The sequence below is a fragment of the Mus caroli genome, chromosome 3 (genome assembly GCF_900094665.2).
Source record: "Mus caroli chromosome 3, CAROLI_EIJ_v1.1, whole genome shotgun sequence".
Taxonomy (NCBI): domain Eukaryota; kingdom Metazoa; phylum Chordata; class Mammalia; order Rodentia; family Muridae; genus Mus; species Mus caroli.
Window position 1 is genome coordinate 23,165,983 of NC_034572.1, and position 24,069 is coordinate 23,190,051.

At 44.3% G+C, this 24,069-nt stretch overlaps 1 protein-coding gene across 4 annotated transcripts in view; it reads left to right on the plus strand.

Annotated features, from left to right (window-relative positions):
• The window catches only part of Pld1 (phospholipase D1), a 185,060-nt gene that overhangs the window by 79,129 nt on the left and 81,862 nt on the right, over positions 1 to 24,069 (plus strand). For all 4 annotated transcript variants that reach the window (XM_029475235.1, XM_021157476.2, XM_021157475.2 and 1 more), the window contains 7 exons: positions 4,018 to 4,208; positions 5,040 to 5,167; positions 8,354 to 8,499; positions 8,942 to 9,047; positions 11,219 to 11,284; positions 19,828 to 19,886; positions 21,231 to 21,323. In XM_029475235.1, coding sequence (XP_029331095.1) covers positions 4,049 to 4,208; positions 5,040 to 5,167; positions 8,354 to 8,499; positions 8,942 to 9,047; positions 11,219 to 11,284; positions 19,828 to 19,886; positions 21,231 to 21,323 — 758 coding nt within the window. In that variant the 5' untranslated portion in view covers positions 4,018 to 4,048. The remainder of the gene's footprint in view (positions 1 to 4,017; positions 4,209 to 5,039; positions 5,168 to 8,353; positions 8,500 to 8,941; positions 9,048 to 11,218; positions 11,285 to 19,827; positions 19,887 to 21,230; positions 21,324 to 24,069) is intronic.

The window sequence follows — 24,069 nt, forward strand, 5'->3', positions numbered from 1 at the left end:
CGATTTCCTACGGTTGGTGGAAAAACCTTCATGATCTAATATGCAAATCGGTAGTCCCTTTAGGTCCCCTAAATTTCTTATTGTCTTATATTATGAATCAAGGAAGCTGTCCTGACATGTTTCCATTACTGTAGTGACTGAGGGTTCAGATGATCCTCAAGGTGTTGTATTTAAACTAGAGGACATGTCCTATTGTCAGAGCAGACAGCCTTCATAGAAAAGATTAAATATCCAGTCATTCAATCCATAAAATAAAACCAATGCTTGTGAACCTCAGTAACCAAGTTTGTAATACATTAGAACCAGTCACATCTGCTTTTAAAAGTCAGTCCTTCACAGAAGAGGTCATTCATTGGTTAGGAGCTTGTGGTGATTTGAATAAGAATGGCTTCCATAGGCTCAGAATGCTTAGTCATCAGGGAGCGGCACCACTACCTGAGGGACAGGGAGAGGTGGTCTTGGAGGAAGTGTGTCTCTGGAATTTGTTGAAAGAGCTTTCAAAAGCCCAAGCCAGATCCAGTGTCTCTCTTCTCCTGCTGCTTGTGGATCTGAGTGTAGAACTCTCAGCTACTTCTCCAGCACCATGTCTTCTTGCCTGCCTCCATGTTCCCTGCCATGATGACAATGAACTAAACCTCTGAGGCTGTAATGCCTTCTTTACAAGAGTTGCCATGGTCATGGCACCTCTTCACAGCAATAGAACACTGACCAAGACAGAGCATGTACAACTCTGGCATAAGACCTGAGTTCAGTGCCCAGCAGCCACATGGGTTACCTCACAATGGCTGGTATTCTAGCTCCAGGGGATTTGACGCTTTCTAGACTCTTTAAACACTCACATGCAATTAATTACTCACATATGGGCATACATACACATAAGTAACAAAAGATAAATCTTTAAAAAATATGTAAAAGGTGACCTTGACACAAGTTGTGTGACCTTGGACAAATACCTCAGTTTCGTAGCATAATCATACCTCTGAAGTAAATGACACATAAAATTAAAGAAAATCAACAAAATTACGCTAAAATTATGCTCACAATACAATAGATGCTTTATACTGAATAATCTTCTCTTCTTTGATTCTTGGTCTCTTTCCTTATTTTTCCTTCAGTTTCCATGTGTTAGCATGTTTCTTTTCTCTCAGCCAGAAAGGAGATATTTATTTTGGCTCAAGTCAATGCCTTTCTTCTACTTACCCCAACATCTAGATTAGTTTCTGTATGATAATTACATTAAAAAAATATTCTAGGACTTTGCCAAAAGAGAGAGGCTATGCTGAGAAAGTTAATTGTAAGTCCATTTGATCAATAAAAATCTCTAAAATATTTAAAAATTAACAAATAACACTATGATGTAATTTCCGACTTGGTTTTCCTTATCTCCTTTCCTCTTCTCATTACCTTTCCTTTTAAATAATGGGAAACTTGGCTCATGGTTAGCATCTAACAAGTGACTCTTTGTTGGATTAGGAGAAGAGGAAACAAATATTTTAGCTGTGGCCCAAAGGCAGCACCTCCCCAGTGAAAGCTGAACAAACATTCATTAGGTAAGGCAGGCTGAAAAGAGGTCCACCACCCACTCTCTTATTTAAATGCAAAATGACTTGGAGTAATTCCTGGAGACAGGAAGATGCTTAAATTAGTGAAATTATCTTGGAGGCTAACCAGCTTCATGGTATCTCTTATATAGAGTTAAGGTTTTATGGTTAAAGAACCTTGGGAATGAGATTTGTAGAGGAGGAAGCTACTGAAATGGCTTTGTCCTGTGGACACTGAATTGTAGGAAAATGTTATTTCCTGTTCATGCCTTTATAGTCAACCTTTACAAAGGCTCACCTCCGGGTACATTGGAATACTCCCACTTGCAAGGAAATTTGCATATCTCCAAAACTTAGAAAGATAATTTGGAAATGAGAGGGGGAGTGGGAGAGAGAGAATTAAAAGGAAGAGATACAGGTAACAAGAGCCCAGTAATTTGACAGTGATAAGGTGTAAAAACAGATTTAAATGTCCTTACAGTCAATGGAGAGAAAGAAAGCTGAGAGACAGGTTAGCCAGTTCACAGGGAACACTGATGTATAGTCATAGACACAGGGCAAGCCCGAACTTCCCTCCTCCACCCTGCTTCTGCATTTCTAAACAAGGTCTCCACCAGACACAGCAGTGTCTAGGTTTTGGAGACTTGTTATTACAAGAGCTGACTAAGTTGGCCCCTCATGGCTCACCCAGCCTCTCCACAGAACCTGTAGGAGAGAACCCAGCCAGGAATCTTCCTCTCACGGTATCCTTTTCTCAGAAAGTTCAAGCCCTTGGAGGAGCCTGGAATGAACGAGGGATTATGTGTAGCTGTTTCCCCAAGCCACACAGCAGGCGTTCTTTAACTTATCTCCACATTTTCTATGTGTATGTGCACATGAGTATGTTTGTGTGTATGTGCACATGTGTACGTGTGCAAGTGTCTATGTGTGCAGGTGTCTATGTGAGCACGGGTGCATTTGCCACTGGCACATGTGGAGGTCCGAGAATGGCTTCTGGGACTTGGTTCTCTCTTTCCATCATGGATCCAGAGGCTGAACTCAGCCTGCCAGGCTTCACAGTTTTAGCTATTGCTTCTCTCTTACACACAGTGAGTGCTAGTTAAAGGTTGGTGAGCTACAGTAGGAAATGGGCATGCACAGAAAAGTTAGCCATGTGAGACTCTCAGCTTAGGCCTGACTGGATCAGAGATGATTTCTGATTTGGGCAATACGGATTTTTCATCCAGCTCTAACGACAGTGCTCACTGCTTAACCCTCCATATTTTAAACGAAAACTAAAATCCATCTGAAGCCTTCTCCCTGAGCACTGATGTGCAATGACTCATGTTATTAGGTGTCAGGATGAAATAGAGCCAGCTTTCTTAAAAAGAGGGAGAGAAATGACAATCCTAACACCTCTGGTGTCCTTAGGATCAGGTATATGAATCTGTTTCCTTTCGAGACACATACTCCACCACTCAGGCAAGGTCATGGCCAAAGCCTCACATCTCTAAGTGGTCATGCACCTTGCCAGGGAATCAGCCCCAGACACTGTGTAGAAAGGTTGTGTCGCCCTAGACACTTTGTCCTTTTCGTTATTGCATTTGCACGCGGCACAGAGGCCTTCTGGCTGTCAGGGCTTGTCTTTGCAGCGTGGGTTCTAGGATCTAACTCAGGTTGTGAGGCAGGTGTCTCATCAAGCATAAGCAATGACGTTTAAGTCTATTTATTTGAATGTGGGAAATTCCCTTGATTTTCTTTAAGAAAGTGTTACTTACTTTTCATATATTATACTTTTATTGATTGATTGATTGATTGATTGCATTATTCTTTTCTTTCCTTTCTCTCACCCTCCGTTTTCTCTTTCCTTACTTCTTCCATTTTGCTTTCCCCCCCCTCTCTTTCTCTCTCTCTCTCTCGCTCTCGCTCTCGCTCTCTCTTTCTCTCTCCCTCTCTCGCTCTTTCTACTTTTCTTTCTTTCTGTTTTAGACAGGATTTTCCTAATGTAGTCTTGACTAGCCTGGAACTCACTATGTAGACTAGGCTGGCCTTGAACTCAAAGAGATGTGCCTGCCTCAGTCTCTAAGGAGCTGTGATGGGCTACCATGCCATGCCAGGGTATTTTGTATTCTGAATTTGAGCTTATTTATTAAACAAGGAAGGACATCTTCTCTGCTAAAGCATTCCCAGTCTCTCTAGTCTCTCCTCATTTAGTCATGTGCATAAAATACAATGAGAGAAATGCTGGCATGTTGTTCCGTGAAGTCTTGTATTATTTTATTCTCTACAGTGGTTTTGTTCCATGTCAGCCTACACGGGGGGAATTGTTTGGATGCAATGCAGGAAGATCAACAGGATGATTTTTTTGTCGTATCCACGCTTCACCTAGAGTTGCTTTGTTTGCTTGCATTTGTTTCATCTTCACCTGATTTCAAATCCTGAGCTGGGGATTTCCACATCTCAATGTATCTGAGTGACACCTTGTCTTCTTTCCCAGCCCCTCTCTTTTCACCCCGTCAGAAGTTAGCATGTCACTGAAAAGCAAGACCAGGGTGAACACGTCTACACTGCAGAAAATCGCCACAGATATGAGCAACCTCATAGAAAATCTCGACACCCGGGAGCTTCATTTTGAGGGAGAGGAGGTGGAATATGACACATCTCCAGGAGACCCCAAGGCTCAGGAAGGTAAGGACAGACCATGGAGAGGTCAAGACTTCCTCAGGGCTGGCTGGCAGAACACAGTGATAAATAATCAGAGAGCGACCTCCTTCCTTGGAGATTCAGTGTTTGCGAAGTGAAGGCTTCCCAAAACTTACTTAATTTATGATTTATTTTTGTTTTTATTGTTCTAATAGATCATGGCTCTGTCTCATTAAGAGAATGGCCACTCTGAGTAACGACCAGATCCCATGTCCCTCTGCAGCTCTGGGACATAGTTAGGCCATGTTCTCTGATAGCTTCAAGCCCCTAATTTATGGTTCTGCCCAGTACCTGGCTCCTCTATTTTCTTGTTGTGTAGGCTATCCCAGACTGAATCACAAGGTTTAAAACGTCCCCCAGTCCCTAGAAAGGATACAGACATCCTTTATTTTCCTCTGTCTGGGGGATTTCTCTGCATGCCCTTCTCTGGGCTTCCTGTCACCCCATCAGATGTCCCCCACTCTTCTTCCTTTATGGGAGACCTCTTGGTACAGTGCCTTTTCAGACTTTAAAAGGAAGCCTCTCTTCTCTCTTTAAGGCCCCATCGTGTTGTCTCTGACATAATTCAGTGTCCCTTAACACTGTCCTACCTCAAGGTTCAGTCATGGCTCCCTTGGTCCAGAGACCCTCTCTCCTAAGAAAGCTCATTCCTGGGGCTGAGCAGTTTTATGTCAACTCCTTTCCTAAAACAGTTATGTGAGTCTCCTGGGTGAAATCATCATCATCACTGGGCCCCATCAGCCCCATCTTAACAGCTATGACTCTACACGGTGCGATGCTGCTCCTCTCTCTCACTTTTGCCTTTGTCTTTTTCAGAGTGCATCCCATTCTCTTCTATTTACAACACTCAAGGATTTAAAGAGCCCAACATCCAGACCTACCTCTCTGGCTGTCCTGTAAAAGCACAAGTACTGGAAGTGGAGCGCTTCACATCGACCTCAAGGGTCAGGGCCATTTGGGTTCATTTTTGTTTCCATTTTTTTTCCACGAAGTGTCAACAAACCATGCTGACCTGCTGACCCCCTGACCCCCTGACCAGGCTCCGTTCTCTCAGCTGTGATGCTGTGGTTGGGCATTGGTTACCACTTCCAAGTTCTCTTCACACCTCAGGAATTTGCTTTCTTCTCACACACTCTATTCATCCCCGCCCCCACTCCCAGACCCGCCACTTGTGAGAACTGTGCCCCTTATTGCTGTGAGATGAGGTCTCCATAGCCAAGCCTGGCCTTCAGCTCTTGACCCTCCTTCCTCTGCCTCCCCAGGGTTGAGGAAATAGGTGTGAGCAGCTACGCTGCTGCGATGCTTCTTTAGTTTTATGTTGGACAGCATTCAAGGGCTGGTGAGGTGGTTCGGTAGGTGCTGCCAGGGCTGAGAACCTTAGTTTGATCTCTGAAGCCAGGTCTGGGGGATGGGGGGGAGAACTGACTCCTGACAACTTTCCTCTGAGCTCCACCTGAGTGCTGTGACACGTGCCCATAGACACACAGGCACAAAATAGGTCAATACATGGAAAGAAACACACAAGAAAGATCATTCGAGGCAATCTATTAATTTATAACTCTCCCGTAGCCCTTTCACTTGGGCTTTTGACTTGCATCTGTCTGTTAGGTCTCAAACCCAGGACAAATGGCTGAGGTGCCGATTTAACACATCAAGGTGGACCTGGCTGCCAGGGTCTCCCAGCATCCCTCAGTCCCTACCTGTTATAGGGTATGATTGGCATACTGCCCATCCCTCTCACCCCCATCCTAGCGTCTCCAGCCCAAGGCTCTGCTTCCTTTCTCTAGAGCCCTTCCCTATATAATCCAGCCATTTGGTTACCCTCCCCTTTACTCTCCTGGCTCTCCTGACCTCCTCTTCTCTTCACATGGCCCACATGAAGATCAGCTTCACTCTGTGCTCTCCCAGAGGCTCCTGCCTTTGACTCTGCTCTCCCCCATGTCTACAACAAGCCTTCCCTTCACCATACCAAGGAGTGGTCATGCCCTTCCTTTTTATTTCTTTTGCTTATTTGTTTTTCATTCCACATCCATTCTAACTGAAGGCCATGTATAAGTCAAGAGAAGCCATACTTTTCCTAAGGCATCTTCAGCAAGAAAATATGAATAGTACTTATCACTTAAAAGGAAACAAATGTCCCAACATTGTGATTTATAAGTACGTGCGATCTATATTCAGGTGCACTGCTGAGAGAAAATTCTGCTGGCAAATTTTATCTCTGATTTGTTCTTGAGACCCCACTCTCCAGCCCCCTGCAGCCTATCTTCAGTCCTCTGGGTGTTACCTTCAGTCCCTGAAGTTCCACCCCGGCCTCTGAGACTTCACCCTATCTGTTCTTTTTGAATAGTAAGAAAAAAAAAGAAAAGAAAAAAAGAGAAAAAAAGAATTAGCATAAACGATCTCTGCAGAGCGAAGCTGGTCCCCCAGAAACACATTGGATCAGAAAACAGCCTGGGTAGTTGTTTGCTTATTGCTGCTTGGATTTCATACAAGTCAGGTCTAGTAGTTGGAGAATGGTGACCTTTGTCCTTCAGGTTAAGAACTAGTCAGGACTGAGTAGGCTACCATTGGCCTCTGCCTCCACACACACCCAGAATCATAACCTTTGGTCACCCCCCCCCCGCCTCCCATCCCCCACCCCCAGTATCTTGGAGGCTGCCGGGCAGCTGTGGTTTCGATTTTGCTGTGCCTAGTTTACACAACCCTGGTGTCCACACTGGTGTCTGCCTGTCTGCCTGTGCTCCGGACTCTTTTCTTTCCATCCCCACCCTGTCTCTGTCTCCCCTGCCCTTCCCCTTTTCAGAGATGGTCTCATGTAGCCCCAGTTAGCCCTTACATTTTGGACATATTATTGCTATGTAGCTGAGGCTGACCTTGAACTCCACCTCAGGAGTGCTGAGATTATAAACCCATGTCTCCACATGGGGTTTATTCACTGCAGAGCTTTCGGTTGCTTGAGCTCAGCTGTAGGCTTTCCCTACAGTGTTAGGCTCACACTTCTGTGATGAGCCACGTCTCTAAGATGTCCCTTTGCCCCTTATTCTGCCTGGCATCTTTTAGAGGGCAAGGTATCCTACATAGGGCTTAAATGCACAGACTCTGGAGCTGAACTGCAGGGCTGAGTTTGTGTCCTTGCTTTGAAATCTTGAACAGGTAACTGAACCTCTTGGTTTCTGTACCCTCAAACACTGGGTCTAAGAGTGCTTTGCATTAGTACTGACAAGATCACGATCCTGTTATACACCCTATACTCAACCGGGCACTGGCAGGTGCCTCATGCAGGGGCTTGTGTAGACAAGGCTAGACCTTGGATTTTCTTTTCTTCCTTTTTTTTTTTTAAAGAAGGGATGATATCATGCTCTGTGCCATTTGTTTAGGTAAAAAGGGCTAAGAAGGTGGTCCCATAGGCCCTTGTTCCTGCCTCCTCTCCATCTGCAATGTAACTTTGCTGTCCATGTGTGACCAGGGCTCTCAGTGCTTGTCAGGGTCTTACTAACTGCTTCCTTCATTTCTAGTGTGCAACTGCGTGTGGGCATGTATATGCATAGAGAAAAAGGATTTACAGGAGTTTGTTTGTATGATACAAAGTTTATTCCATGTAATTTATTATGTGAACATTTAAGGCAATACCTCTATATTTGGTTGCTTTAAAAAAAAAAAGTGTTACCTACAATGGTTCACAAGTGCCAGCTCCCTAGCAGAGACGCTTCTTTCAGTGAATGGGTACTGGGATAGAGAGAGCTAACGTCCTTTGAGTGGGTAGCCCCTGGTCTATCCACCATGCTCCTGTGGGTGCCCTGTCACTTGAGTATATGGGTAGCACAAATTGGACTGGGTAGGTTATTTTTAAAAATGAGTAAGGGAGAAGAGGGGAGGTGTGGGGTAGGAATTGGTTTTAAGAGGAATGAGGGGGAGGGGCAAGGATGAATCTGATCACAACACAGTGAAGTTCTAAGCAAATGAATAAAGATAGCGTATCTTTAAAATGCCATACACCAACACAAAATAAATAGACTGATAGTACTCGAATGTTACTTAGCAATTAATTAGCTGATGTTTGCTATGGGGAAATTTCAGAACTTCCCCCATCTGAGATAAAACCTTTTCTTTTTAAACATCTGTCACCGTAGGTGCCAAGTATCAACCTGTACACGATCGAGTTAACGCACGGGGAATTCACGTGGCAAGTTAAGAGGAAATTCAAGCACTTCCAAGAGTTTCACAGAGAGCTGCTCAAGTACAAAGCCTTCATCCGGATCCCCATCCCCACCAAAAGGTGACACGGCAGAACTGACATAAACTTAACCTTGGTGACGTGGACGGACGACACGTTTTATTTGTTTCACAGGCTACCAATTCCATTTTTGGTAGCTATTTTCAATTGCATAGCTCTTTTCAAAGTAAGCCACCTCAGCTGCTGTGTACAGCAAACTGTGATTCCCCAGCGCTTGAGAGAAGGTGACAAGAGAATCAGGAGTTCAAGGCTAGTCTTGACTATATTGAGCTGGAGGCTAGCCTGGGCTACATGAGAATATTTTAAACATTGATAGGATATACTACTAATATCAATTATAATACTGAAATAATACTGAATAATGTAAAAATAAAATAATTAATACTAAAATATCAATACTAAGCCATGGCATGAAAGATAATACAAAATACTTTAAGAATAGTCTAATCACTTTTTGTATTGTGTGTGTGTGTGTGTATTTTAGACATACATTTAGAAGACAAAATGTCAAAGAAGAACCCCGAGAGATGCCCAGTCTGCCCCGTTCATCAGAAAACGCAATCCAGGAGGAGCAGTTCTTTGGCAGGAGGGTGAGTCTTTATTCTGCTGCTTTGTGAAAGTTTAACTGCACTTATTCCTCTGTGCGCGTGCGTGCGTGTGCGTGTGTGTGTGTGTGTGTGTGTGTGTGTGTGTGTGTGTGTGTGTATGTGTGTATGTGCACGCGTAGTGATCAGAAGACAACTTTGTGGAATCAGGTTTTTCCTTCCATATTTTTATAGCTTCCCAAGATCAAACCCAAGTTTTCAGGCTTGTGTGGGAAGCACTTTTACCTGCTGAGCCCTCTCTCTGGCTCTATTGTTTGCCTCTTCTTTCCTCCACTGATTGGTGGCTGCCCTGGTGGCTCTGCAGTTAGATATCTTCTGGGCTACAAAGCCAAGGAAGTGGCAGAGTGTTTGTTTGTGGCTACCTGCGGAGACAGCCATCTTCCCAAGTAGAACTTCCCTGGGCTTGAGGGGAAAGGAAGACTCTAACCTGAATATTCTGGGAGGTTCTGAGACTCTCTCTTGAAAAGCACACATCTCCACCTATTCGTTTTGATTTCTAATAGCTCATTTTAAATATATATAAAATCATATTCCTGCTTCTTAGAAGGCACAATTATGGTTTGAAATCAGTAAAATGAAGCACAAACACAGGAGACAGGTCAAGGGGCATTTCTGCCCACACTGCTTCAATGACTGCTGCTAATAATATTTATATTAGCATATTAGTGCTAGATTTATATTAGCTTATTAGTAATTTTTTTCATTTTTTATCAGTTTTGTCTTAGAGTCTGAAATGTGCAGAGAATGTCTGACTTTTCATTTAGAATTGTCATCTTGTTTGAAATCTTTATAGAGTTGTGTACTAAATGCTTTTTGAGATGGGTTGGCATAAAATGATACTGTTCAGTTTGGTGTGACTGTATGCATGTATTTGAGTCTCGTGATTTAATGTAAGAGTGTGATTGACATGTGTTGATTGGCATGTGTTGCCTCATTACCCTAAGCCTGTAGCCCACATCTCATACACACATACACATCTTGACATGTTTGAACCAGACAGGATACATTTTACTAAGAAGTCTTTTTCATTTTCTTTTAACAAATCTTCCTTCCTTTTCTTGAAAAAAAATTTAAGTTGTAGTATATCTTTGAATTAATTAAATGCAAAATTAAAAACAAAATACAGGTTTGGGTTAAAAAGAAAAGATGTAAAGTAACCAATTCTGGAGTTGCTAAGGCTGTGTGTGGCTCAGTTGGTAGAGGGCTTGCCTAGAACACCCAAGTCCTGTGTTCAGTTCCGAGTCTCACATAAGCCAGGTTATTTGACATGCCTGTAATCCCAGCTCTGGAAGGTTAGAAGTATAAGACTATCCTTGGCTACATAACAAAGTTGAAGTCAGCCTTGTCTATATGGAACATTGTTTTAAACAAAGAAACAAAACTTACTTATTAGGAATAATCGTGTTCTGATAAGTATGGAGGATTAAAAACTCAGCTCTGGCCGGGCGTGGTGGCGCACGCCTTTAATCCCAGCACTCGGGAGGCAGAGGCAGGCGGATTTCTGAGCTGGAGGCCAGCCTGGTCTACAAAGTGAGTTCCAGGACAGCCAGGGTTATACAGAGAAACCCTGTCTCGAAAAAACAAACAAACAAAAAAAAACCTCAGCTCTGGTCTTGTCAGCACTAAGATTAACCTGCCACCTTGGCCTAGGGAACAAGCCTAGGCCCATGCCTGAGAGGAGTTTGCTAGATTAGGTCCATTGAGGGGGGAAGAACCACCTTAACCATGGCCAGCCCCCATTTGTAGGCTAGGGTTCTGGACTGAATAAAATGAGTGAGCTGAATGCCAGCATCCACCATGCTGCCTCTAGACTGTGAGTGCAGTGTGACCAGGCAGCTCCCATGCTTGCGCCACGGTGGACTGCGTCTCTTCAAACTAGAGGTCAGAATAGACTCGTTCTCATCAGGTATTGTGTCACAACAATGACAAAAACAACTACAAAGACCTAAGCATAGTGAAAGTTAAATATTAAGAGCAAGAAGACGTTTAGCTAGCACTCCAAGAGAACAGTGGGTAGTGTGCATACTACTTAACGATAGAGCATAATAAAACGACTAACATATGTTAAAGTGAGACCTGATGTCATCATTGTCACTGCTGATAATTTCTACAGACATGATTATGTTCAACCGTATCCAAACTATTTTTTATTGTAGAAGCAACTGGAAGATTACTTGACAAAAATACTAAAAATGCCCATGTACAGAAATTATCACGCCACGGTAAGTAGCCTTTGGTGGAGTGGTCTTGCCGGGACCTAGAAGACCCTAAAGGGTAGCTCACTTTTGGGTAATTCCATGATCATAAATGCTTTGAGTTCCTGAGTTACACTGAATTAATGAATACAAAATTGCTTTGAGAGTCTAGATCCAATTTATAATGATGACCTTGATATTTTTAAAATACTGAGTAGATCTTGATAATGTCTATAGTAACAGATTCAAATGAAGTTGAAATGCTACTGTGGGCTAGAAATCTAGCAATCAGCCCTTTTCTCTCTACAGGTTTTTAGAATGAAACCAAAAAGCATTTCCGTGCAGACTGTCAAGCAGAGTTGCGTACCCCAGATTAGACAGCGTAATTTGATTGCCACCCGATTGGCTCATGTATTCTTCTGACAGTGAGAATCGTGGGAAACCAGGGAGAGAAAGACCTCTTGCAGAAAGAACAGAGAGAAGGTTGGTAGGCTTTGGAGCCACAAAGACTGAGTCTGGGAGGGCTGCAGCCAGCCAGCAGGAGGAAGCAGGCTTTGCAGTGTCAGCAAACAGAGAGCTTTGCGTTTGAAGAGGCCCTTGAATGGGGAGTGGGGTGTTTTTCAAAGATTAGCTTTCAGTTCTGCTGAGGTCTGAACAACGGTGACTATCTGGATTTTAATATTTCTCTCTGGCAGCACAGACAGTTGCTGTGAGGTTGTCCACACCGAAGTGTTGCACGTAACATGTATGAAATTCACACAGGTGCTACTTGGCCTCCAGCTTAGAGAGTGGTGGACATGAACTGAGGAAGGGAGAGGAAGTGAGAGTGCCTGTCTCTGCTGTTTCCTGTGCGGGAGCTTCCCTACTGCTGTCTGCAGGTCTCCCTGCACACACACACACACACACACACACACACACACAGAGCGGTGGCCTGCAGTTCGTTGCCCATGGACTTGAGAAGCCTTTCAAGGCTTTGTAAGCCCGGAGACTAAGGAATCTTAGCCATTTGAGTCTCACCTGAGACTCTCAAGAGGAGGCTGATGAGAGGGGTCTTATCCCCTTGTGGTGGCAAAATCACGTAATGGCTAACCCCATGCTGATTTTAGGAGAAATGCAGCACTTAGCTGTGCTCTCTGAGCTCGGATATGTTTTCCTCTTGATGCAGAGTCTTGCAAAGTTGACCTAACTCCCATACGCAGCACCTTCTCTCCCTTGTTTTTCTGCCCATGGCTTGACCTACACCATTTCTCTGGACTTAAGAGCAGCACGTGTTGAGTTCAGTCTTCTCTCATTCTGGCTGCCTTATTACATTTTAGATTGTTGATATTGAACAAGGAATTGGGTATATTTATATTTAATTTCTTTTTCAGCCATAAAAATCTTAATTTGAAGCCACATTATGTTTATAAACCCCAGGGCACCTTATAAGCACTGCTTTGGGAGGAGAAAAACCATCTTACAACCTGATGAATGTTTCCTTCCTGCTTGTATCTGATGGTTGGCCAGATACGCCCTTCAAATTTGAATCTGCCATGATTCACTGATATTTTCCTTCATGGTAAATTTCACCCAGTCTCAAGACTAGATACATAGGCCATATGTCATTTTGAAAAATTAGGTTACTATCTATGTATTTCCTGTAATAACTGAGAAATATTAAGTAAGTCCCAACTACAAAGGGCATTTTCTATTTATTTATTTATTTTACAGATATAGCATGCTTATACTTTATAAAGCAAGCCTGTTTGAAGTTAACTCAAGTCTTTTTCTTTTTTGCATGGTATATGCATGTATTTGTAGGGGTCACATATGTACATGTATAGAAGCCAGGCGTTAACATCCTAGGGCTTCCTCCATCCATCTCTGCCTGAGCTTTTGAGACAATATCTCCCCCTAAACCCGCATATCATCCATTAGCAAGGCTGGGCATCCATTGAGCTCCCTTCTCCCAGGTCTGGGATCAAAGGCCTTGGCTGCCATAGCCAGCATTTTCTATAGATGCTGGGGCCAGGTTCTCCAGTTTACATGGTCAGTACTTTACCCACTGAGCCTTCTCCTCAGCCCTGAACCTCTTCTGGAGTCCCAAGAACTGCACAAACCAGCTACAGTGGTGTGTGCCTATAATCCCAGTACTCCAGAGATAGAAGGGAACAAGGAAATCATAAGCCAACTACATGGTTTGAGGTCAGCATGGGCTGACTTCACAAAGATGAGACTCCACGTCAAGAAACAAACAAAAAGCATACTGTCTCCAGAGCCTGTTTTTTTGTTTTTTGGGTTTTTTTTTTCCCAGAAGTTTGGATGATTCTCATCAGGAGGATTTGGCACGTAAATTACCATGCTATGGCACACTTTGGCACAGATAAAGGACTTGAAAGAACCAGGAAAGATGTGCTGTGATAGTATTGGTGAGAGAGGACTAAGCCAGAGGGAGCTAGGCAGGGCTTCAATGCACTGGGCTTTAGTTGGCTCAAAGGCTTTGGAAGCCAACCATGTCTGGTCTTTCCTCTTCCTTTTGAACGGCCCTTTGTTGACTTTTCATGTGCGGAGAACTATAGTTTCATCCAGGATCAGGAAGATTGCTTTGTATTTATTTCTTCCTTGCAGCTCTGACCGAGTAGCCTAGCATTTAAAGGGACTCCTAGGCTTCCCCAGGAGACTGCCTCCTTCAGTTCTCCTCAGAGGGAAGGAGAGGTTTATCAGATACATTGGTGGGGACGGCATGTAGGCTGGTGGCCACAAAGCAGAGACAAGTCTGATATAGGTTTAGGTAATGTTTGATGAGTTTCTTAACCTTTGGACCTGTGGGTTGCAAAGATTGCACATTAAAGTTTTGATAGTCACAAGGAAGTTAGGTCAGGCGCAGCGATGACAAAGGTACACTAAACTGTCCAAGAAAATTTGGTCCTGGTCTGCAATACTGTATCTCTCCATAATTAGTTACTCTACCTTGCAGAATCCTTAATGCAAGGGCAGCTTCCCCCTCTTTCCATCCTCCTTTTGAGAACTATCACAGTGGGTTTCATTTCCCTTGACATAATTTGGGCATTTTAGGTGCTGACTGGAAAATGTTTTTCTCCCAGGGAATTAGAGGAAGCCAGATAAGTAACAGTAAATGTGTTTTTTTCCCCTTAAGATTAAAATCTGGACATAGAACACAATGCCCAGTTTCTTTTTTTTTGGGGGTGGGGGTGGGGGGGAGTTGGAGACAGGGTTTCTCTGTGTAGCCCTGGCTGTCTTGGAACTCACTTTGTAGACCAGGCTGGCCTTGAACTCAGAAATCTGCCTGCCTCTGCCTCCCAAGTGCTGGGATTAAAGGCGTGCGCCCCCCCCCCAAGTTTTTTTTTTTTTTTTTTTGAATACCCAGTTTCTAAGAAAAGGCCATGAAGTGATGGGAGCCCATGGCAGGTGGCCCTCAGTGTTGGTCATCCCCTCTCTACTGAGATGCCTTCTCTCCAGGGTGGAGATTAGCTGGAAATCTTAGATAAAACACCATAACTCCCTCCCCGCCCTGAGATCAATAATTCTGAGTTCACCTCTCCCTCCCATTGTAGGGCAAGTAAAATTAACTCAAGGAGGGGAATAGGTAAGGAATACAGAGGCACAGTTTCCATGGCAACAGAGAGAAGCTGGGCCAACTTGAAAGGCTGCATTTTCTAATGAAGTGGTGGGTGTGTGCTGTTTTTCATGATTGAACCTTAGATCCTGGAGGGACCATAAGCCATTGTCCAGCCTCTTTCTTCTCTGCATAGATTGGATGCCTTAGTCGCCTGTAGCTGTGTAGGCTGGTTTACACTTGGAATACCTGGGCCTGCCTCTCCCTGTCTCTACCTGCATGTCGTCCTGCAGGAAGCTCTGATCGTCCTTGTTGTGTCTTAGAGCTTCCTGGTTGGCCATTCTTTCAGTATTTCTACTTGAGGCATGAAAGGGAGCTCTCCTTTTTAACACCAGAATGGCCAAAAAAGACAATGTGCACTCGATGGACAAATAACCTCCACAGGGGTCAGGCTGTTACCCTGAGGGGTTGTTGCTTGCTGGTTGGCATGGAAACCTTGTAGTCTAGCTTTTTAAGTATCTGATATCTGGCATTTTGTGCCAGAGACCATTTTCTACCCAATGCCAAGAACATTTTTACTTGCATTGATTTGCAACTGCCTCTTCTAACAAGAAACCAAGGAAGTATTGATTGGTGCGTTAGGGAGTAAGATTGCCCTGGGGAATACTGTTCTGTTCGGATACATTGTTTTTAAGGCTTAGTTGTGAGAGGCACCTGTCTCAGTAGAGGGTCGAATTCTTAGCACTGAAGAAACAAACACTAAGAAGGTTGAACAAGGTAACCTATTAAAAATAGTTTATGCTTTGCTAATTAGTTTCGTCTCCCATTTAACCTTGCCACATGTGCTTTCAATATGATAAATCTATATTAGAATGCTTATGACAGGAGATATTCCTCTTCCTTCTCTTCCTTGCTGGCTCTTCCTTGAGATCTCTTTTCTCAAAACGCTTGAAAGCTATTAAGAACATTCTTATTTTTTCTTCTTGGTATGCAGCTTTTTATTTATTTAATTTTTAGGTGTGTATGTGTAAGTTTGGGCACATGTGTCCCACCACACATCCATGGAGGTCAGGTGTCTGTTCTTTCCTTCTGCTGTGGGTGGGGGCGTGGGGGTTAAACTCAGGACCAGTGCAGCAGGTACCTTCACCCATTGAGCCACCCTGCTAGCCCTTGAGTGGGCTTTTCAAAATAGGGTCTCACTGTGTAGCCTTGGCTCCTCTGGAGTTTACTGTATTAACCAAGTTGACCATAAACTTGTAGCAATCCTCTTACCTCAGTTTCCTGAAGAAAATTCTAAATTTTAAATTAACATGCAAATGCTCAGCGGGTCAAGAGTACTTGCTACCAAGCCTCAGCTTCAAGACTCATGCACAGTAGAAGGAAAAAGTTGAAATCTAGACAACACTTTAGGGACCATGGCAATCGAGGATAGACACACACACACACTCACACTCACACACACACACACACACACACACACACACACACACACATCTCTCAAATAAACAAAAGTAACTAGTAAAAAGAAAATATCCATGTATTGGTGGCCATGTGGTTCCCTTGATTTTCTGATTGTTTGTTTGAGACAGTATCTCATGTAGCCCAGGCTACCCCCATGCTTGTTATGAAATATTGGATGAATTTGGCTGAGATTAAAGTCTGGAACTGGAGGCATGCAGTACCACTCCTGCACACTGTTGTTTCTTTATTTTTGTTGTTTCTGGGCTTGGATAAGGGCTTGCTGTGAAGTCCAGACTGACCTGTAGCTTCCTGAATGTTGGGGTTACAGATGTGTGTACCCCATGCTGATCTTGCTTTCCTGGATCAGTGCTCCCACTTCTTTTTCTTCTGCCCCCTAGTGCTCTTACTAGCTGTGCCTTTGTAACTGTGTGTTCAGAGGCAAACCAGCATAGAGCGTATCTATCTGTCTGCTCCTTGGAGATAAACTGAGAAGCTGCGGTTTACGATTCCCTAGGTCTCACACTGATAATTTGTTATTTCTAAGTAACTACATTTTCCAGTTGAATTTTTTTTTCACAAATCAGATAGAAAAATGTGTAGAGCGGAGTCATCATGTTTTAAATGAGAAATGCAAGCCAGAGACCTGGACTCTTAGAACCTTTCTTTTTAAAAGTGCTGTGTGTAGATATAGTCAGTGGGGAAATTTTAAGTTGCTTAAATCCTTTTAAATTTGAAAAGTCTATTTTCTTCAAGGCACACAAGACTTGGACCTCAAAAGTCTGGACAGATTTGTTTTTCTTTCAAGACTTATATTAGATATTTTTAAAACCCATGTAAACATTTTAAGGAAAACTGCAGTTTCTCTTTGTTAATCCTCCTTAGAAGCCAGGTGCCTCTCCCTCTGAGATTTCTCTAGTTGTGTCTGGTTTTGTTATAAAGAAGCTCTGGCTCCTTTTGTGTTGGGGAAATCGTACTATCAAGTGGCATTTAAGATGATACCCGAGGAGCCACTTAATGATGTGTGAGCATGTAAAAAAAAAAAAAAAGCCTTAGTAAATGGTTTCCGTGAGAGTCGTCCTCCTCCTTCTTCGCAATTCATTGAAAGTGATTCTCCCAGTGAGGCTGGGCGCTCAGACCTGTGATCTCAGCTACTCCAGAAGCCGAGGAAGGGAAGGTGGAGGCCTGGGCTATAGAGTGACTCCAAGTCCAGCCTGGACAAGTATATGCTTCAGAGTTCTACCTCTCCTCTGGGGGTGTCTGGACAAAGTCCGGAGGAATGGGTGGGGTCTCTGATCTGCTTCTCCCTCCAGGCCTGGAGTCCAGATGGAATCGAGTGGGCAGAACCGTCTGTCCATGAATGATGGAATAGTGTCACAGCTCTTGGAAGAGGAGTCAAGAGGTTTAGGCTGCTGGCAGGGGCTCAGATGTTTCTGTCCTGGTCTCGAGCCATTTGCAGTAGAGGTGGCAATGTTGGGGCCCTGAGCTCTCATGTGAGCCTCTGTTGTAAGTCATGGGAGCCTTGCCAGGCAGGTGGGTCCAAAGATCCAATGATGGATGCTTTGGTGTGGAGAGCCTTCCCCTAAGTGTTACAAGTCAGTGAAAACAGCCCTTCATAAATAGCTTGAGTTCTTTACTCCATGTGGACAGGTACTATATGAACCTTTGGGAGTGGGATGGGATTTGGGGGATAAATGCATTCTATTGGCTGTGTGGTTAAGATGAGGGGGATGCTCTCTCTGTAGCTGTCCAGAGGCAAAGGATGAACTGGGTTACCAGAAAGGGCAGCTGGAAATGGAAAAGGATGGGTGTGAGAAAAGGATAAGCCAAGGCAAAGATTGTGATCATGGCTCAAAGTTTAACATTCAGCACTGTGTTTACATAGGGAGAGCCCACAGACCCATCCTTTGTTTCAGCTGGATAATGTTGCAAAGCAAGGTCAGCCTGCAGTCTACTCCTGTAGGAAACTGCAGGTGCAGCAAGGGGAAGACTCCACCTGGGTCATTAAGTTCCAACTGTGGCAAGCACTTAGGTCTATTTAGCCTACTCCAGGCTGGGGGAAGGGCACAATGCTCTAATTTGCATGGGGAAGAATTCCAGGTACTAGGCTCTGTTGGTGGTCACCAGGTTTTGTGCTGTGAGGCAGGCGCGGAAATGGGAAAGGAGTTAGTTCCACTCCTGCAGGTCCTGGGATGAGATTTAAATCTCAAATTTTGAGATTTCCAAGGTTTGAACATGCTGCACCTTGCCAGTTCCAGTCAGTTCCTCTGATAGTTATACATGCCCCATAGACAAGCAAGTGAAACCCTGTCTCAAAGGGAAGAGGCTTGAGGACACAGCGGTAGAGACCCTGCCTGGTGTGTGTGTGTGGAGATGTAGATTCAAGCTCTGGTGCCGGGGAAAATTCTGCTGCACCCGATCCTCCTGAGTCTCTGCAGTCTTGTAGGCCATGTGATTTTCATCCTCCCTTTTGTTGTGGAATAGTTGGTCACACTGTGAACCCCAAGATTGTGTTGTTTACTGGAATAACCTGTTAGTTGTGGTGTGGCTCAGCCCTTTAATTCAAGAACTTTCTTGATTATTTCAGGATTAGAAAAAGTCAACCATAGGTCAAGAGGCAGAGCAAGCAACCAGTTGACCGGAAGTGAACATAGTATTATTAAGAAAAAAACCTTAGAGAGTGAGAGAGAGTCTGGAGGACAGATAGAGACACACAGGAAGTAGAAGGGAGGGGCATTCAGTTTGAAGGAGGGTTTGGAGAAGGCATGAGAGAAGGGATTGCTTCTGGGACATCAGATGAGGAAGAAGGTCAGCTGGGTGCTTCCTCTGCCTCTCTGAGCTAGCAGGCTTTCACCCCAGCATCTGGGTCCCAAGTCGTCTTGGGAAAAAATGGTTGAGATTTTGTTGAAAAGCAACACCCCTTGCTCCTTCTCTCTGCAGCTATCTTTTCCACCCCCTTCACTTTTGCATAGCTCATCTTCTAGACGCCCCCCCACCCCATCCTCCTTGCAGGCTTTGTTTTGTATACATTGTGCCATGAAACCCTTTCCTCTAATAACAAATGAAAAGGGTTGTGAATAAAGTCCCCCTCCACAGCCTCCAGAATGTTCTCTCCATCCCAGGATACACAACACTTTCTCGATTGTGTTTTAATTATACACATCCTCCTCTTCTTCCTCCTCCTCCTCCTTTTTTTTTTTTTTTTTTTTAAATCAGAAACAAAGTCTCATGTAGCGCAGGCTGACCTTGAACTCAGGTCACTGTGTAATAAGCTCAACCTGATCATCCTCTGTCCATCTCCCAGGTGCTGTATGTCAGGTACACAGTACCAGGCTGGGCCCTATGCTTGTACTTAGCACTTCCTCTGTGCAATGCTACTGCTAAAGACCTACCTAGTCTGTGGAGGGAACAAACACATTTATGCCTGGTGGCATTTAATACATGGCTTTTGTAACCCATGAATGTCTTCTTTTTCTTCCCTCTGTGATCCCTTTCTTTCCTTCTGGTCTATTTTGTTTTTTAAAGTGTTTTTGTTCTTTTGTTTTGTTTTGTTTAGACAGAGTTCCTTGATGTAAGCCAGCTGTCTTTCATCCATGATCTGGGACCAAAGGGCCTGTAAGTTCCAGGACTGGGTTACAAGCAAGTGTAAAGGAGCTTGTGGGTTTGAATGCCTGATGCAGCAGCTGGTGACTCGAGTGGGAGCCAGGCCTTCCTGGGGTTCTCCCACCAGACTTCAAACAACTACAGTGAGGTGCTCGTGTGAAACAGAGCGCCCCCTGCAGGAAACAGTGGCTGCAGCTAGCCCTTTTTTCTGGTGTGCTGACCCATTGTAACCAACCAGGGGTAATGTTCAATATACACAGTCAGTATCCTCGCAGAAGTGAGGGGTCAAGTACACAAGACGCCTTCTCCCAATCACTTCTTCAATCTGTTTGCATTTCTTCTTGATAGTTACTTAAAAATAATACCTTGTGAAATGTATAAATAAATACACAGGAAATGTACTCAGTGGCTATTTTTCCTTCACAATAATAGGGCTTGCTCATATAAGGAGCTTGCCTTTTTAATGATTTTAAAAATTAATATTAACTATGTATATATGCATGTTTGTGCATGCATACCGTATGCATGCAGGTGCCTCTGCAGAGGTCAGAAGAGGGTGTCTGTCTGATCCCTGGAGTTGGACTCATAGATGCTGTGAGCTGACCAATGTGGCTTTTCTCCCAGTGCAAAAGTTTTCTTACCCTCTGAGCTGTTGCTCCAGCCCCAGAGCTTACTCACACTTTTAATTTTAGCTAAGAGTAATGCTAGTGGTTGTTTTAAAATTACTTTTCTTTTCTTAAATTATTGTTATTGTACATCTTTTGAAATCAAGATACTAGGCGTTGTTTTGAGATAGGGTCTCATGTAGCCCAGGTTTGCCTGGAATTCTTTTATGTAGCTGAGATCAACCTTAAATAATTGATTTTCCTATCTCTACCACCCAAATTCTGGGATGCTAGGCATATGCTACCATGCCAAGCTAAAATTGTCACCACTTCCATAGCCCTTAGCTCTGGTCTGCTTTCTTCATGTGGTTTGGTTGATAGAGATGTGCGTGAAGCCATGTGAAAATGTGCTGGACTCAGGGTGGGGGTGGGGCCCACTCTAGTTCTCTGCTGCAGTCACAGGGGCCGCAGGCAGGACATAGCATTAAGGTCAGGAACCAGGGTGCAAACCTCCTACTGTATTGACAAATCCCTGGTCCACAAATGCAGAAAGGGCTACATTTGACAGAGGGCCTGTAAGAGCCTCTGCTGGCGTGCCCAGGCTGACAAAGAGCAGTGCAGATCAGGAGGGGAGAGAGGAAGTTATGTGAGAGTCCATGGATGGTGTATATGGTCACAGGCTGTGAGGCTGATTGAGCCAAGTGTGAACTGTAAGTGTGAGCATGACGGCCCACTGTGATGTCTCCTTCAGGGAAGGCATGATCATGAAAAGGTCTGGGGGACACAGGATACCAGGTGTGAATTGCTGTGGCCATGGACGAGCCTGCTACCGGTGGTCAAAGAGGTAGGACTGGAACTTGGGGGTTGGTTTTGTGTGTCTGGTTGAATAAACGGAGTATTTGGGGGTTTGAATCCTAGCCTTGACCAATTGTTTTGAGATGTAGCCCAGTCTGGACTCAGCCATTATGTGTTCTAGATGAACCTTGAACTTCCTGGTGCTCCTTTCTCTGCTTGCCAAGCGAGGCATAGCAGATGTTCACCACCATGCGCAGTTCCCAGACTCTAGGATGAAATTTTAAAGTGACAGTTTTTTTCTAACTCGGCTAGCTCCCAAATGATTGAGACAAGACCTTTTGACTTCTTTAATAAGCTTTAAGCACACTAACTGAGCAGCTATCCTAATACTCTATACTATCTAGCTACTTTCCCATCCATATGCCCCAAGTTTTTTGCAGTTTGAATTGCCCTGGCTTGTTCTGTTCCATGTGTGTCCCGTGAGTGGGACAAACTCCCTTGGTGGTTCCTCCACATGCCCAACCTCATGTTAACCTTCTTCCTCTTGCTCCATCTCATGGCACTTCTTTACTGGACCTTCACTTGCCCTGTGGCTGACTCTTTCTCCCTGCCTCTTTCTCAGGCACCTGGCTGGGATTGGAAGTCCAGCTCTTCTATCTCCTCTGCCCAGTCATTGGCTGTTCAGCCTTTTACTAACGAATCAGAGATAACTGGGGAGCATTCTTCACACCACACTGATACAGCAGATTCTTCAATGTTTTTTACAGTGCGTGTGTCCAGACTATAACTAGATCTCAGGCACAGAAATCAGCATCTGAATACAGAGAAAAAGACCAACCCCCAACATCACACTCGATCTTGCTGCATCTGCTTAGAACATAAGCAGTGGTATACGAAAGCTAGAGACTCACACTTGAGCTTTCTTCTTACCCTAAATTGTACAAAACCTTGGGGAGAGGCTGACCTAAGGATATCAGGTTATGAGGGAGCTAGTTACAGAGAAGTTCTCAGGAAGCATTAGCTGGGGAAGATAGCTAGAAAGGACAGAGATGGGATCCCCAGAGGGTCATGAGTAACACAAACTCACCATGCATGCAGGAAGAGGATGGAGTTACAGGCCTTGGCATCTCCAACTGTGGCATCCCCTGGAGGTGGTTGTTCCAGATCCATGTGGTCCTGATGTTCATTCCTATCTTTTTGCCCAGGACATTTGCTAAGAGTCAGTCACAACTTTCTACACCCAAGCTTTACAAACCCAGTGAATACTTTTTCCTCCCCAGAGACTCTCGGCTACCAGACCAGACTGGGTTACTCATTGGAGCTGGTGGGGACCCCTGACTTTGGCTAGCACCTCTGGTCAACGCACAGTGGCTCCTGACTCTGGCCAGCACCACCTCATTATATGATTCAGACATGCCAATGATTATTTATTGAATGAATCAGTCAACGACTGAGCCATGTGACAGTGCTGTCACCTACCACAGTAAAATCACTCTAGGTGATTCCAACCCCACACACTGCACACAAATAATAGGTATACATAGAAGGGGAATTCAACATGTAAGATAAGCCCACGAATGAATCCTTACTGAAGCTGCTGGCCACTGTGGAAGTGAGCCCTTGGTTGGGTTCACGGAGCTCTGAGGAGAATGAGGTCACGTGAGAGCTGAGGAACAGCGGAAGTGCTGGCCGTCTGAATTGTCATGAGAAGTCTTATGGGAAGCCCCAGGTGCTGTGATGACAAGGGGTTCGGGAGTCGGGGGTGCAGCATTGGGCATGGCCCTAGGAGCCCAGTCAAAGGTCCTCAAAGACCAGTTCTGAGCTCTGACGCCCTCAGAGGGCCAACAACAGACAGCAGGAGAAGATTTTGTTATTGATACAAACTTTGGAAGGAATTATGTTTCAGTTACAAAACACTATGATTCTTCCTGGAAGGAAATTTTGTTGTTTTAAATTTGGCAAATATTTGGGTGCAGACTACAGCCTCATCTCCACGTTTGCATGTCCCGAGTCACATCTGAGGAATTAAAATAGCAGACATCACTGATAGATGATGGAGTTCAGAGGGCAGTGTCAGTGATGAAGGTTTCCATACAGGCTGATGACTGCTATCTAGTAGTAATAATGGGAGTTACTTCTAATGGTGACATTCACTCATAATGTGTACTTTTCAATTTTTGCCTTTAATTCTAACACTCAAAAAGGCAGAGAAAGAGCAGGGCGTGGTGGCGCACGCCTTTAATCCCAGCACTCGGGAGGCAGAGGCAGGCGGATTTCTGAGTTCTAGGCTAGCTGGTCTACAAAGTGAGCTCCAGAACAGCCAGAGCTATAAAGAGAAACCCTGTCTTGAAAAACCAAAAAAAAAAAAAAAAAAAAAAAAGCAGAGAAAGGTGGATCTCTGAATTTGAGGTGAGCCTGATCTATATGAGACCCTGCCATTTTTTAAATTAAATTTTATTTTTGTAAACTATCAGAAGCATTCTAAATCATGTATTTGTTCTGGATGGACAAATTGAAATAGGGCAGATGGGGGAAGATGAACCTCCAATCATGTCTCCTGATGGCCTTGTTTCAAGGACAGCTCAAAACAGAGAGAAAAGTTTTAAGTGGGGATAAAACCCCCACCCCTATTTTTCAAAGTCTCCCTCTGTAACCCAGGTTGGATTGGAACTCACAGCAATCCTCCTGCATTGGCCTCCCAAGTGTTGGGATTATAGATACCAGGTACCATACCCTGCCAAGATATTCTCTCTCTCTCTCTCTCTCTCTCTCTCTCTCTCTCTCTCTCTCTCTCT